Source organism: Motacilla alba, chromosome 7 (assembly GCF_015832195.1).
Source record: "Motacilla alba alba isolate MOTALB_02 chromosome 7, Motacilla_alba_V1.0_pri, whole genome shotgun sequence".
NCBI classification, from domain to species: Eukaryota; Metazoa; Chordata; class Aves; order Passeriformes; family Motacillidae; genus Motacilla; species Motacilla alba.
Genome location: NC_052022.1, coordinates 35,472,470 through 35,487,703, shown reverse-complemented (window position 1 = coordinate 35,487,703; position 15,234 = coordinate 35,472,470). Strand labels below are relative to the sequence as shown.

General features: G+C 44.6%; 1 protein-coding gene across 4 annotated transcripts in view; it reads left to right on the top strand.

Moving 5' to 3' along the window:
• The window catches only part of ABCA12 (ATP binding cassette subfamily A member 12), a 103,107-nt gene that overhangs the window by 39,830 nt on the left and 48,043 nt on the right, over positions 1-15,234 (top strand). For all 4 annotated transcript variants that reach the window (XM_038142591.1, XM_038142590.1, XM_038142586.1 and 1 more), the window contains 9 exons: positions 1,740-1,828; positions 2,842-2,951; positions 3,683-3,868; positions 4,695-4,873; positions 7,772-7,884; positions 8,947-9,043; positions 9,172-13,305; positions 13,917-14,032; positions 14,661-14,767. In XM_038142591.1, the coding sequence (XP_037998519.1) occupies positions 1,740-1,828; positions 2,842-2,951; positions 3,683-3,868; positions 4,695-4,873; positions 7,772-7,884; positions 8,947-9,043; positions 9,172-13,305; positions 13,917-14,032; positions 14,661-14,767 (5,131 nt within the window). The remainder of the gene's footprint in view (positions 1-1,739; positions 1,829-2,841; positions 2,952-3,682; positions 3,869-4,694; positions 4,874-7,771; positions 7,885-8,946; positions 9,044-9,171; positions 13,306-13,916; positions 14,033-14,660; positions 14,768-15,234) is intronic.

Below are 15,234 nucleotides of genomic sequence, written 5' to 3'. Positions count from 1 at the left end.
GTTGGGAAACACATAAAAATGCAGAAACAATTTTTGCCCACAAAAGCACAGAGATTTGCAGCATGGAGCTGGCTGGGCATGTTTCGTTGGAATATCCATTTGCTGAATGGAAATGTTCAGTGGGACCACTTCAACTTCTTAATGTTCCAGTTGAAGTCAAGTAGCATTTGCTTTAAAGCATGCCAGCCAGGATGGTTTCTACATCTTGGCTGCCCAGTTCTGACAGACTCCTGGGAAGCATGCCATGCTGAGGCCTGGCTGGTTCATGGAGAGCTAAAAATCTGGGCTTCTCACAATGGCCCTGGTTACTCATCTTTGCTTTCAGGTGAGGGGCTGCTCCATAGTCAGAGTCTCAATATCCCCCTTGGCCAGAGCTAAAATGGGCCCCACCAGAGAGCACATCAGTCAGTTCTGAGTTTGGTGGCTCCTTAAGGATCCTCCTTAGTGCAGAAGGAGTCATTTCCTAGGCCAGTTCAGTGGTCAGAATCTCTCCGTGGGTGGGAAGGATGACTAAGGATGTGGGCAACTGAAGTTGCACAAGGTGAATCCTAATCAAATTCAAGGTCATGCAGCAGAAGAGAGGAGGGAAGGCAAAGCCACGTGGAGACTGGATGCCTGGATTCACAGCTCTGTTCCTCAGTGTCATTATTTTTCCCTGGGCATGTTAAACAATGGTTCATTTGGGGTATTGAAATGAAGAAATGGGAGCTTCTAGTGCCAAAGCTGGAGGTCTTCCATGGGTTTGAATAGCTGCAAATCCTCCTTGCTTTCTGCTTTTGGTTTCTGCAAAGCTGTTTAGGAAATAAGTGGTTTTTCCTGCCAAATGAAAACCAAAGGATTTGGCCAAATTTTATATCAAAAACATGATTTATTAACAAGCATCTTGACCACTCTTGATGCTCGAGGTTGTCGGTGGGAAGTATCATTATAGATACGTGGCCATACCTCCCCTTGCATGGTCAGTGTCAGCCTTGGCATGTTCTACAAGGAAAGTCACCAGCTATTCAGTAGCCACAGCAAAACTAGCAGGATGCAGCAGAGTCTAAAACCTCAGGAAGAGATTCCTTGGGAAGGGGAAGGCTCCAGATGAATAGGTGCAGCTCTGCCTCAGGGGTGCTGGATCCCCATTGGTGGTCACAAAGCGTTTTATCTGTAGCCCTTCACTTCCTGGATATATTGTTTTGTAATATTCAGCTCATCCAGGCTGTTTTTCTCCTCTCCCATTGTGCAACTCACTGAAGCTCTTGTTAAGCTGTTGTATAACTTGCCCTAAAACTATGTATAACCAGAGGTCAGCAGAGAAAATGGGCAAGGCTCTCCCCTTTGATTCTGTTCCTTAGAGGCATTTACCAAGGTGTGCATGGTAACATGGCTTGAAATTTTCCCTTAATAAAAGGGAACCAAGTCCAAAAATCAAGCTCAGCAACCCTTTCTCCTGTAGTAGAATGGTTGGGAAGGATGAGTAAGGTCCTGTTGTCTGGAAGGATTTCTTGGTTAGGCCGTGCACTTTATAGCCATGGAGTTCTGTACTTTTGCTTCCCCAAGATACGTGCCAGGCCTCCAGAAGGAACCAGGCTTTTGCATAACCCGGATTTCAACACACCTGCCATGCAATACAGACACATTCTGAGTTAAAGCAGTAAGTTAACTATAAGAAATTCTGGAAGTTGTTACAGTTGTCTCTTCTTTTTTTTCTTTTTTTTCTTTTTTTTTCTTTTTTCTTTTCTTTTTTCCCCCAGCAAGCGCAGGAGCTCACCCAGTGTAGCCAAGGACAGGCAACCATCACCATGGAGTGCAGAGGTTCCTGAAAGCAGGAATGCTTCACTGGGTAGGTTACTCACTGCTCTAGGAAGTGCTGATCTTTTGAAGATCTCCGGACAGAGCTGCAGTTCTTAGAGCACTGCTGAAATGATTTATGTGTTTCATAGTGGCACGTGACCGTGGCCATGACATTAGTATAAATTCTTGGGAACAAATACAAGTAGCTGTAGAGAAGACTTTGGAATTTGGCCAAGAAACCAGGATTAAATGGTTGTGTTTCACAAGAGCAATGCAAGATCACAGATTGATTGGACATTAATTAGAGACCTGGCTGTTTATGGAATATTGCCCTTTTACTACCCACAAATTCTCCATAAACAGCTTATGATTTTTTTTTTTCAAATGGGTTTTTACCCACAGTTATCCAGCAAATAAGTTGTCTTCTGTGCCAGAGTGGATATTTATTGTTGGTGATGTTCTTCTCTGATGTGATTCTCTTTTCTGAAGGAAGTTTCAGCCTGAAAGTTTCCATAAAATCATTACAATTATTATTTATTGATGGTAATGGCTGGTACAATCTGCAAGCCATCATGATGGATAGCCCTTTCTGCAGGGAGCTCACGACGAAATGAATGATTACAGATTTGCATTTGCCTGTTCTGCTCCAGCCATTCACTGGTCCAATTAGCATTCCTGCCAGCACCCTCCGTGGTGCACAGACAGAAAAAGGTAGAATGCAAAAGGGGCCAAGTGCAGAGGCGTGGGGAGGGGAAAAGCAAATCAATGAACAGTTATGGGAACTATTGACTCATGCTGATGGTCAGGGAGGAACTCAGTCCTACATTTTATTAAAAAAAAAATGATAGGTCGTGGCCTCATATAACAAGTTACAGTGTCATCTAGAATTTCATTATATTAGAAAAAACCTAAAGTTCTTACAGGTTGCCATTGGCTGTACCTTTGGAAACAGATTGATAATGCACCCAAAGCTGTACGTAGCTGTCCTGTGTCCTGGTTTTATGTAGCAAAGAGGTTTTAAAAGCCCTAAGTAAAATACAGTGTTTCAAACTGTTATTGCAGCATTTGGGGATTTGGTATCTCATGGAGAGAAAAACCTTCAGAATGTTTCATCACCATCCAACTTGACTTCAAGCACCCACTCGTTCAAGAAGATCTTCAGTTTTGGGAAGGTAAGTCTGTGTTTGCAAAACAGCTGAGTATGAACATTTGTGTATCCACATTCTTAAAGCATTAGAAGCTCAAAGTACCAAGACACAGCTTTTATTGCTTTAGGATCTCCCCTATTATGTGCATGAGCTTTATTTTGGAAACACAGTGACTGTGGGTGGATTTTTAAGCTTTGTGGTGAGTTTTTTATCCTCTAGGCAGAAACCAGGCAAACCTTGAAACATAATGCCATGAAATACAAAATATAGTCACACACAAGAAATACCCTGAGATACTTTGTTCAGAACTTGTGTGAGTTAAGACGTTTGCAGTATATTTCCTCACTTATGAAATTAAAGATACAATGTTACAGGTTTTGACATTCAAGTATTTACTTGCCCATGCCAGTCCTGCAGTGGCATCAGAGGCACTGTGTGTTTATTGTAGAGGTATTTGATATTTATAGAATCTATTCCTTTGTAATAGAAATTTGTTACAATGTAGTGGACACGGCTTTTGTGGTTTGGTGTCAAGGCCTACAAACACTTAAGCGCACATTTCCCTTTGCAATAAGATGAGGAACTTGAAGGGTTTTAGTCAAGCTGTTCAGCTGTTAGAATTCTGTCTACCCTGTAACCACAACGCTTTTCAGATGCTACTGCCGCCCCTTGAAAAAAGTCTCATCACTGCATTTAGCACCATCCCAAACGCAGTATTGCTTTACAGCCCCCCTGAAAGTTTGTTGTTGTTTCAGAGCCAGCCCCAGTACTCCACGGCAGGCACCCTCAGGGCCCTGCTGTGCCAGGTCCTGTCGCGGTACCTGGCACATCCCGGTGCCACGGGAGGGAGCGTGGCGGCCAACATCCACCACACCTTCTGCTTCACCAACTCGTCGCTTCTGGAGTCCTTTGCCCAGGAGCTCAGGACCCAGCTCTCCCAGGTGAGTGCCTGGGAGCTGCCCTGGGGGCTGCAGCTGGGAGCTGTGGCAGTTCACACCCGTCAGGCAGGGTTTGGAGCTACAACACGGTCCCTCCTGGGCAGGAGTTGCTCATCTCTGTACCCAAGTGCAAGTAGGGCACGGTGAGGCTGAGTGAATTCTTGTGCATGGGGTTAGCCCAAAGACCTCTAAGCTGAGTACATGGCTTGGAAAGTCAAGGGTCATCCAGCCATCAGCTCATGGCTACTAAGGGTTCTCACCACACCTGGGCCTTGCTTCTCCTCTTTCTTTGCCCCACTGCAGTGGCAGGTCGATAGAACAGCTTGAGGAAGTGGTGTAAATAAGAGTGTTTAAACCTTGGGAAGGCAATAAATTTAATTGTGTATTAGCTCAGCAGTATAACTTCATCCAGTGACTCCTGCATCTGATCCAGCAATTCATGATTGAAGCATTACTTGTCTTTGGGAAAGCAATATAATTAAAGCAAATTAATCCTTTAAAGATAAAGCCTTCTTTTTTTTTTTCTTTTCTTTGCCAAGATTAGGATTGATATTAATTTTCTTGTATTCCTAGTCTTTGGACTCTTTAGGACATTGTGAATCGTAGGGCTTGTCTGAGCAGAGAATTTATTGTACAACCTGGGGTGTGAAGGTAAAACACAGTCATACTCTCAGTTATTACCTGTCCTTTGAATGTATTGTTTGTAGACTTGCCTGCAAGTGCAGTGCCAGCTGAAAAACATAGAAGTGCCCCCCAGCAGCAAGGCTTCTGGTTATTAAACAATTTCTTCTGGTTCTTAAATAATTTCTTACATTTTTTATTTGTTAAGGTGCAGCACAACCCAGAGTACCAGGAGACTTTTGTCGATGAAATGGTCTCATTTCTGACACTCGTCTCCCAAGTGCAGAATGACACCTCCCTGTGGCACCTGCTTTTGCTGGCCCCAGATGTGTTTCAGGACAACATGCAGCTGCAAGACATAATTGATTTCCTTCAGAATCCAAGCAGGTAAAACAGAGAAAATGGCAGGAGAAACACTGAAAGCTGGCGGGTTTGTGTACTGACCTCCAAGGACATCACCTGTACTCTGGAAAGAAAGGTGTTACCTTAAAAGCATTATTTGTTTGGGGAATGATGCAGCTCCATGCTAATGCATCTCTAAAGGTGTCTGTGGACTGTGAGCAGTGTGTTGTTTTTCAGTGACTCTTGTGCCATTCTTTTAATGGGAACTTGATATCAACTCTTGAGTTTTCTCCCACCCTGCTTAGAGGCACTGTCATGCCCTTGTGCAGATAGAAAAGCTGGTGAGTCACAGGCACTGCCTTTGGTGGAAGAAAAACCCTCCTGGCTGGATAAAGAAAGCAGCCAGCTGCTTCTTTCCAAAAAAGCACAGAGCCAAGTTCAGCTTGCTTTGGAACACCTCAAGCACTTGTAGGGGAGCCATAATGTTGTTTTTTAAAACTGATTTCCTAATCTACTGCTGGGTTCATCTTTCAAGACTGGTCCCAAGAAAGCAGAGGAGAGAGGGAGCCTGGTTTTCTACCATATGAGCTTTAACACGTCTGACTTGAAGAAGAAAAAGTGGCAGTTATGTACTTGCACAGTGGTTATATTAAAACAGAGCTGGCTTAACTGCATTATTTAACTGTACTGAAATATTTGATGCAGTTTGCATTGCACCTAGGGCAGTACAAATTTCTAAAATGGGCTTAGCCTTGAAATCCCTTTCCTGGGCTGTAGTTTGGCTAAACTCTCCCTGATCTGCAGAAGACACAAGTTACTCAAGATTATGGGACTCTGTTCCAAGTCATCTTCTGGATGTGTGACTGACCCTGCTCTAAAATATTCTGGACAGTCCAGTTGTTACAGTATATGGAGGACACCAAGAAACTGAGTGTCTTCAGACTGCTTCTTGTTTTTATCTTGCATACATGAGCAGTTGGGTTAAGATGCCAAAAGGAGTTGTAGAAGCTTTGCTACTTTGATTGCCCCCAGGCTTAGAGGGACTCACTTTTGATCACTGGTGTGTTGCCGAGGCACTTAGAAACCTGTACATTTAATATCAAGGTAATTTTCCGTGCTGCATTGTGAGACCCATGTGTAAGCTGTAATGTCCTTATCCCGAAAGGAGTCAGCAGCAGTGTGGCAAGAATTGTAATTTTATTCAGAAGCGTTTTGTTCATGCTGCTGTTTCAGTCACAGGATTATTACATTTGGTTGCATTTACTGGCTTGCAGAACCCAGCCTGAGTACCAACCCTGCTGGAGTGCCCAGGGAGAATTAATATTTACTGTGCTGCTCTGCTTTGCTCTCCAGCTGCAGAGCTGGGGGAAGTTATCGTAGGCACGACAAAGAGGCACATGGAATTTCATCACCAGAACTGTGCAGTGCTTTTATGCCTGGCATCTGGCACTGTAAATGCATGAGTAAAAAGTTATTGCAAAGAGATTGCACAAATAGTACTTTTAATGATGCTTACAAAAGCACATCTTAGCGAGCCTGGCCACGTCTCTTACTCAGGCAGGACTGAACTCCTAAAGAAGTGCTGTACAGGGAGTTTTCTTTTTGTGGTTGAAATATGAAGGTATAGAAGGAAAGAACTTTTGCTTATTGTTGCATCTGTGTGAACCGAGTGATAAATACCACCAGTGTGAAACAGTAACTTCCAAGTCATGAATCCTATAGAAAGTTTAGCAGAAAATTTTATTACTCACAAAAACCTGGTTTGCAGACTGATTTCACAAATGTTCCTGTTTGTTGCTGTAAGATAGTTTTTCAGCTAAGCAAGTTTCTCCACAGCTAAAGTCTGCAGAAACCCTGCAAGACTGAAATAAAAGGGCAGCAACAGCACTTGTTTCCGTGTTTGCTGCCTTCTGATCTGCGTGATGTGCATCTGTTTTTGGCAAGTCTGTGCCTGCCTCCTCCTTGGCTCTGCCATCGCTCAGCTAAATATGTCATTTATAACAGGGTTTCTTCCCCTCTAAGACTCTTTCAAGCACATCTGCAGAATGAGAATGATGAGCACCAAGCCCACGAAGCCTGCATGGAGACATTATGTTAAATTAGGAGAGAAGAGATCCCCGGTGCTCTGTTCTCAGTAGCAGCCTGTTCCCACAGCTCAGTGTGTGTTTATTCATGCCACTGAGATCAGCCCAGCCAGGCTCTTTGTGTATCACCTGCAGAATTTGAGGCAGGTGAGAGAGAGGTGGTGCATTTCAGTGACCCCACAGCTACAGCGAAGGCTGTTCTTTATACAGGAGAAGAAAAAGGGAATAATAATCACAGTGAAGTTTTCAGTAACCTGCACACCTGAGCAGACAGTCCTTTAAATTAGCTCCTCTGTGACACAATATGCCTGATCATCAGCTTGCTCCTTCCTAGGACTGGAAAACATTCCTTGCTTCCCTGTCAGCCTGGCTATTACAGCATGAAAAAGGAAAGAAGGAGAATTGGAAATGGCAGCAGTTATTTGTGATCGCTTCTTCCTTCCACAGATGTTTTTCCCCCTTGGGATCCCTGCTTTCCCTGGAGCCTTGTCTCCTTGGTTCTTGGGGTTTTTAAGGAGGAAATTCCCCTGCAGCAGTGAATCACATGGCTGGTGTGTCACCTGGGTGTTTTGTGAGACCTGCTGGCTGGATTTTAGTGGCTTGTAGATTTTACATAACTCTGAAAAAGTGCACCAAATGAGTGCCACACGTATGTTTGTGCTAATACACCACCATGGCTTTCCCATCAAAGCCCCTGGTGTTTGTGTCTTGTGCATGATCAAACAAATAATTAGAAATAGGGGTGATGTCTTGCCTGTCTGACATTTTAAGAATGATAGGTTGTATTCCAGCTGTTTCCTATTAGAGCACATAAACCTGTAACCACAATTTATTTTCCTTTTATTTCCCCCTCCTTCAGTGTTGTGCTGGGAGCTCAGAATGTCTCTGCATCTCTTGTGAGTGATGATAGATTCAAAACTGTTCAGAATGGAGTTACAGCTTCTCCACTTTCCCTGAACTGCTTGGAGCAAGGTAAGACTCCACCATTGAGTCATATCTCTGCTGAAAACCTGTGGTGCTGAGGAGAAGCAAACTGCAGGCTAATAAGTAACCATACAGATTGCACACTGTTCAGGGCTCAGCATAATGGGTTCTTCCTTCAGCTTTTTACAAATGTGAATAAAATGCCTCATTTCAAATGGAAAAGTAAAAAGGCTTGGGTTTGTCAGTAGACAATGAATTAACATGAGTTTGCAGCCTCAGTGGAAATGGGGAGCAGTGATGTTTCACCTTGATTTGCTTTTTTGGGGGGGTGATGTCAAAATGTGCCTCAGGTTGTGGACTCTGTCTGAGTCAGCTTGGTGCAGCAAGGCAGGGGCTGGGGCTGGGCTGCACAGTGAGCTGTTTACATCCAGATGAGCCATTCTTTCAGATCCCTGTCCCTTCCAGCAGAGATATCCCCCTCTAACTGGGGATCTGGGAACAGGCAAGGGAAAGGAACTAAATGCTACAAGGGACAGATGGGGATTGCAGTCCCTTTTCTACTTGTTTCGTGGAGATTGTAGAAGTTGAGGTGGGTAAAAAGAAAGACGAGGTGTGCAAGAGGTGAAAACATGGAAGGTGGCTGGTGAGAGGATTGGACACATGGGGATATCAAGATGAGTGTAAATGGCTGTGGGAGACATAAATGATGCTGCAGACAGAACTTAGGTGTCTTAGAACTTAGCAGCAAAAAGCAACCCTAAACGAAGGGAAAGAAACCATAATAAATACTTGGCCACCTTACTCTGCATTACTGACAGCAAAGTGCTCCTAAAGCAGGAGGAGGCCTCTGTTAGCGTCCAGATCACAGGAGCTTTGAATGATTTCAGCACAGAAAGTCACTTCTAAGATGCCATCCTCACTTCCCTCGAAAAGCCAGGAAGAGTTACACCCCAAAAGAAAACTCAGATTTGTAACCAGGAGATTGTGGCTTGTGGTAGGAGCCTAACTTCCTATGTGCGTGTTATCCTGAATACATTTGCCATTGTAGCACTTCTCAGGTTCCAGGATTACATGATCTTTACTAACATGCTCTTCACATTTTTGTTGTAGATAAAGAAGGAAGTTGGGTGACCAGATCTATTTGTAATTCCTTTGTTCGCTGGAAAGACAATCACACTTTAGTATCTGAATTGGAAGAAGTTCTAAGGTAAGACATTAGCTAAAGGGATATTACTAACAGTGTAATTCAAATCTATGATCTTTGCTCTAAATCACCATACATTTCCACTTGCATTGATTTCATATTCACTAAAACACATTTTTGTTCCCCTCCAGAAAAATAAAGTCACCAGAGATTGGTGGAAAGCACTCCAAGAGGTCCATTAATTCAGATGATTTAGAAGCCATACAAAAGCATCTACATCGTTTAAAAGGCTTTGAGGAAAAAATGAATAGAAGTGAATTAAAAAGCTTAAATCTATTCAGAAATTTGAAGAATGAAACATTACAGAAATTGTATGCATTTCTTGAACTGGGAACGAATCCACATCATGATTATAAATTAAAGGAACCATATAATAAGGAAATAATTGATGAAATCTATAACTTCACATCACTGCAATTACAGAGTGACTTTAATGGGACTTCCATTTTCAATACAATGACCCAGTGGAAAGAAATTCAGAGGGCTTTAAAATTAGCTACAATGCTTTGGAATCCAGCTCTCCTAAGTAATTCCAATTTTAGTACATTGAAAACTAAGGATGCTCTCAAAATGTTGCTCTCCACAAGCTCTCTTCCAATTCTGGAAGGTCTCAGAGACCGTTTGAATGGAATGCAAGAAATGCCATCTGTGTTTTCTGATGATCTGCTTGAGCCTGAGTCCTACAGAAACTTCCCAGAGCAGCTCCTGGCTCTGGAGAAGATGTTTTTTAGAATGATAGGCACAAATGTAGGTTATCAGTACCTTCTGCTGCCTGTGTTGGAGCTGATGAGGGGGGTAGAGAAGTCCATGGGTGAGGCCTGGTGGGATGAGTTGAACGTCTACTGGCGCATTGGGGAGAAGCTGAGATCCATGAGGTGGAATAACACAGCCATCGTCGCCTATGGGCAGTTCTTGGAGGTGTTGAACAGCCATTTGCAAAAGCTGAGTAATAAATCAAGTGGTGTCCTCAGTGAAGAGTTGGATCAGCTGTCAGAATTCATAACAGCTGTGTTTAAAGAGTTTGGGGAAAGCTCTGGAGTAGCCAATATCTCACAAGTCACTCAAGCCATCCAGAAGACGTTGTACATCTTAAAAGACTTACAGCTGAATTATAATGTCAGTACATTAAAATCTATAGATCTTTTCTTTAATTTTAACAACAAAACCTTGGAGAGCTTGTCTGAACTTCTAAGAACAGGAATGAAAATCCTTCACTATACAAGTGCCAGTGAAGGTTCCAGTGAAGACATAATTAACCCCATCTATAATTTAACACATCTGCTACTGCAGGAGTTCAGCCAGTTGCTCTCACAGCACAATACCTCACTACAGGCAAAAATATGGGAGTTCTTGAGATTAGCCCTGGATCCTTTCCTTCAGCACAGCAGCAATGGCTACAGGACACTCCAGAACTGCTCCTTTGAAGATCTGCTTGACATAGGCCTTGAGGTGCTGTTTGAAAATGCCACTCTAAGGGAGTCCTCGGGCAGGAGCCCCTGCAAGCCCCTCTTGGATTCCTTGGACGTGGAGAGTGGGACGGGGAGCAATGACACCTTTGCCAGGGTGTTCCAGCTGGCCATAAGCAACCTGAAACTGTCCCCAGAGTTTGCTGCTGCCTACAACCACAGCAGGGAGAGCTTTTCCAAGGAGCTGTCATGCCTCACCCGAGCTCTGCGCTTGTCTCTGAGTTTCCTCTCCAAGTTAAACCTTGTCTCTGAGCTGGGGAACTCGTGGCTGCAGGAGAGGGTGAGAGCTCTGAGTGCAGCCACGGAGGGGCTGGTGCAGGGTGATGCCTCGTGCCCCCTCCCAGCCCAGGATGTGGGTGATGTGTCCCCGTCCCAGCTTCTGAACGTGCTCCTTCCTGCCCTGCTGAATGAAACAGTGCTGAGCTCCCTGGATTCCTCTGGCAGCTCAGCAGACTGGCACGGGCTGCCTGTGTTTTCCCACCTGTCAGCGCCTGCTTCCATGAGGAACAGCAGTCTCTACGAGCTGCTGCAGGTGGGCAGAGCTGCTTCCAGCCAGCCCGAGTGGGGACACTTCTCCCGGCTGTGGCGTGCCACTGGCAGCCTGCTGACCTCCAAATGGAGCCTGACAGAAGTGGGTGAATATGTGGAACTCCTGCAAATGATGAAGAAAGCTCTGATCCTCGTGGACTTTGGGGTGGCTCCTGGAAAAGCATTGGTGCGCCAGATTTTTCATAATTCTACTGAAGCAATGGAATCCTCAGATCTGAGTGATTTGTATAGTTCATTAAAACTCTTTTTCAGTTCAACTTCTGCCACAGACAACACACTGGACTTGGAAAGAATGTTTCAAGAAATACTTCCTCTGTATGAAGGGAGTGGTGAAGGACTGTTCTACTCTAATCCCTATGGAAAAGAAAATCAAGATGTTCTGACTATGGCTGCAGTGATATGGAATGAGATAATTTTAAACAGGACTCATTTTAATGTGGAGAATGCACGGGAGGTTATCAAAATGCTTGCACTCGATGCAATCTCGCTTGAAGACATTGAAAATTATCTCAGCACAAATGAAAAAGTGTCATCATTATTTTCTGACTTCTTGTTGACCCCTGAAACTTCTGAAAATTTTGCAGATCACCTTCTGTCCCTTGAGAAACTTCTTGGTGCCATGGCAAAGGTGAATACCAGTGATCATTATCTGCTGATCTCTTCTTTGTCTAAGCTAATGGAGAAGCTCCCTCCTGGAAAGCAGGAAAATGAACTTGATGCTTTCTGGCACATTGCTGAAGGTCTCCAGTCATTGAACTGGAGTCATACAGACAGTCTCACTGCCCAGTCACTTCTGGACATGCTGCAAAATCTGCTAAATACAATGGAAAATGACTCCAGCCTTCCTTTCAGTGAGGAGCTGAAGCAGCTGCTAAACTTTGCATCTTCCATCTTTGAGCTGTATGATGAAGAGGACTCCAGGGGAAACAACATCTCCACGTACTTGCTGGCCATGCAGAGAGGTATCTTATCTTTGAAAGGTTTGCAGAAAAGGTATAACATCAGTGAGCTTGAATCTCTCAGCCTGTTACTTGATTCTTACAGTAACTATACCCAGAGACTGATGGAAATGTGGGGAGCAGGAATGAAAGTTCTTCATGACACCAACTTAAACAAAACATTTGAGGAAAAAATGGACACTGTCTATAATTTCTCACGTTTGCTGCTGCAGGAGTTCAGCCAATCTCCCTCACAGCACAATACCTCACTGCAGGCAAAAATATGGGAGTTCTTGAGATTAGCCCTGGATCCTTTCCTTGAGCACAGCAGCAATGGCTACAGGACACTCCAGAACTGCTCCTTTGAAGATCTGCTTGACATAGGCCTTGAGGTGCTGTTTGAAAATGCCACTCTAAGGGAGTCCTCGGGCAGGAGCCCCTGCAAGCCCCTCTTGGATTCCTTGGGCGTGGAGAGTGGGACAGGGAGCAATGACACCTTTGCCAGGGTGTTCCAGCTGGCCATAAGCAACCTGAAACTGTCCCCAGAGTTTGCTGCTGCCTACAACCACAGCAGGGAGAGCTTTTCCAAGGAGCTGTCGTGCCTCACCCGAGCTCTGCGCTTGTCTCTGAGTTTCCTCTCCAAGTTAAACCTTGTCTCTGAGCTGGGGAACTCGTGGCTGCAGGAGAAGCTGAGAGCTCTGAGTGCAGCCACGGAGGGGCTGGTGCAGGGTGATGCCTCGTGCCCCCTCCCAGCCCAGGATGTGGGTGATGTGTCCCCATCCCAGCTTCTGAATGTGCTCCTTCCTGCCCTGCTGAATGAAACAGTGCTGAGCTCCCTGGATTCCTCTGGCAGTGCCACAGGCTGGAATAACCTGACCACGCTCTCCAGGGTGGCACAGGCTGAGCTCCACAGCCTGCTGCAGAGGCTCCAGCAAAGCCTCATCATAGGCAGTTTCTACACGAGTGCCTGGGATGTGTTTGACAGCTTCCTCAGCACCAAAAGGAATCCAGCTGAAGGAGCTTCCCTTGCAAGGCTGTTGGAAGCAGTGGCAAGTGACTCTGCCAGTGATCTGTCAGCTCTAGAAATCACAGAAGCCACCCTCTACATTCTCAATGAGCTGAACATCCCTGGCCTGCTAAATGAATTCAATATAAGTTCCAGCTCAGCTTTTCCCTCCAACAAAACCAGTTTTGACAGTGTGATTGATATCGTTGCTCATCACTTCACTGTCATGGCAGAAACCCTTTACAACAAGACCCTGCCTTGGACACTGAGGGACCACACCCTGTCCCCAACCAGCTTGATCACACAGTGAGTTTGGGCTTTGGGTATTGTAATTCCATGGATGGGTTGTGACCACCATTCTCATTCCAGCATGAGAAGTATGGAATTTTCTTCCAGTGGAACAACCTAAGCCTGCAATCACTGTAATTTAGGACACAAGGTATAATGTGGGTTAAATTGAAGAAGAGGAAACTTCTCCTTGAGCTGTACAGCTGAAAGTCAGATGTACAAAAAATTCTGTGTGTTGGCACACGTATCAATGCACAGTGGAACAGAGTCTCACCACCAGTGGTAGGCTCTTGGGAAAACCTTCCTTTGTGGGATGACTCTCTAATTTTTGATCCTCAGTCTCCCTTAGGTGTGCCTTTCCATCTGTGTAATGCATCCATCACATAGATGTGAACTTTTCAAGTGTGTTTTCTTATTTTGAGAGTGAATGACAGCTTTGGGAAATAACAGCAAAAAGAACTGATGGAATAAAACTGGGGGGGGGGGTACCCACGTAGGAGAGATAGCTTTCATCTGGAATTCTTATTTACTCTGCTGAGGAGCAGCATCCACAGCTGACAGGTCGCTCACTAATACATACCTTGTTTTTTGAAAGAGAAGCTGATTTAAATTCCTGTCTTATTTTTCAGATTTCTGTTTCTAGAATTTCAAAACACCATCTTGCAGGTGACAGCGAATAACAGCTATAACCCTTACCTGATGTGTTTAATAAATTCTGCAGAAGCTGAAGACGGGGAATTGACAGGTGACCATGATTTCATTAATGCTGAGGGGCCTCAGCTGCAATGTGTTTTGCCTAATGGTGGGAAGGAACGGTGCTACATGGTTTTATCTGCTGGCAATTAACTGGAGCTGTGAGACCTGGGGAAGCCAGACTGGGGTTTTGTTTGAGTTGTGTCACGTTGGGATTATGAGTTTCCATCCCGGTCTCTCCAGAAGGCACATCTCTTCTCCTCAGTGTGATGACAGGTTGCTGACATTCAGACAAAGCAATCTTACAAATAGAAACCTCTTTCCCTTCACAGCTTTATGTAGCTGTAATATGACAGCAGTTATTTCTGAGAGTTAACATGGTATTTCACATAGATACTCATCATTTGTGCTTATTGTAACACCCCAGAGGTTTTACCTGTGCACCTATTACCAGGATGGGGTGGATTTCACTAGGAACAGAGCATCTACTTGAACTCAATCCCTTATAATCCAGATTGCAATTTAGGCCTTGCTCTGTCATTTCAGAGGTCCTCAGCCATGGGGGTTTGGTGGAAAATAGCAATGCCCAGTTGGCCTCAGAATAAAAGTGCTGATATTCCCATCTGGGAAGTTTCTGGCATTCTTGTCTGGAGTAACTATTGTTTTTTTCCCCTGCACAGAAAACATCACACTGCTTTTGAAGCAAACTCATCTGAAAAAGAACTCTTTTATGCAAAATAATGCCTCTGAGAAACATTCATCCATACCAGAGCTCCTGAAGCTAAAAGTGAGTCTGCTTAAAATGCTGACTTGAAGGACATCCCGCAGTGATACATGAATGTGCAGTGCTGGTTTTGAAAAACAGCATATGGAAAAAAGTTTTCTTAAGAGAACAGCTGATACAAACTAGGACTGAAACTCTGTGTTCTGCCTGCTGCCTGTATTTGAAGGTCACCTGTAAACTGGTTGAGGAACTTGTTTTTTTATCTGTCCCTACTGAGTGTACACCCATTTTCCAGGGAAGGTAGAGGTGTTCCTGTCCTCCCATGTGCTGGATAGGATGGCTCTGTTTCCCACCAGCTGTCCCAGGAGGATGAGCCCTGCAGAGATGGCCAGTGGCAGCATATTCCTCAGTGCACCACTAGTTTTAAAATTCAGTACATTGAGACTTCCTGAAGCACCTTGTAGAGCTGCAGTCATTCTAGGATGCCTCAGCTTCACTTGGAGGAGACAGGGAGGAGTTCTGGAAGGCAC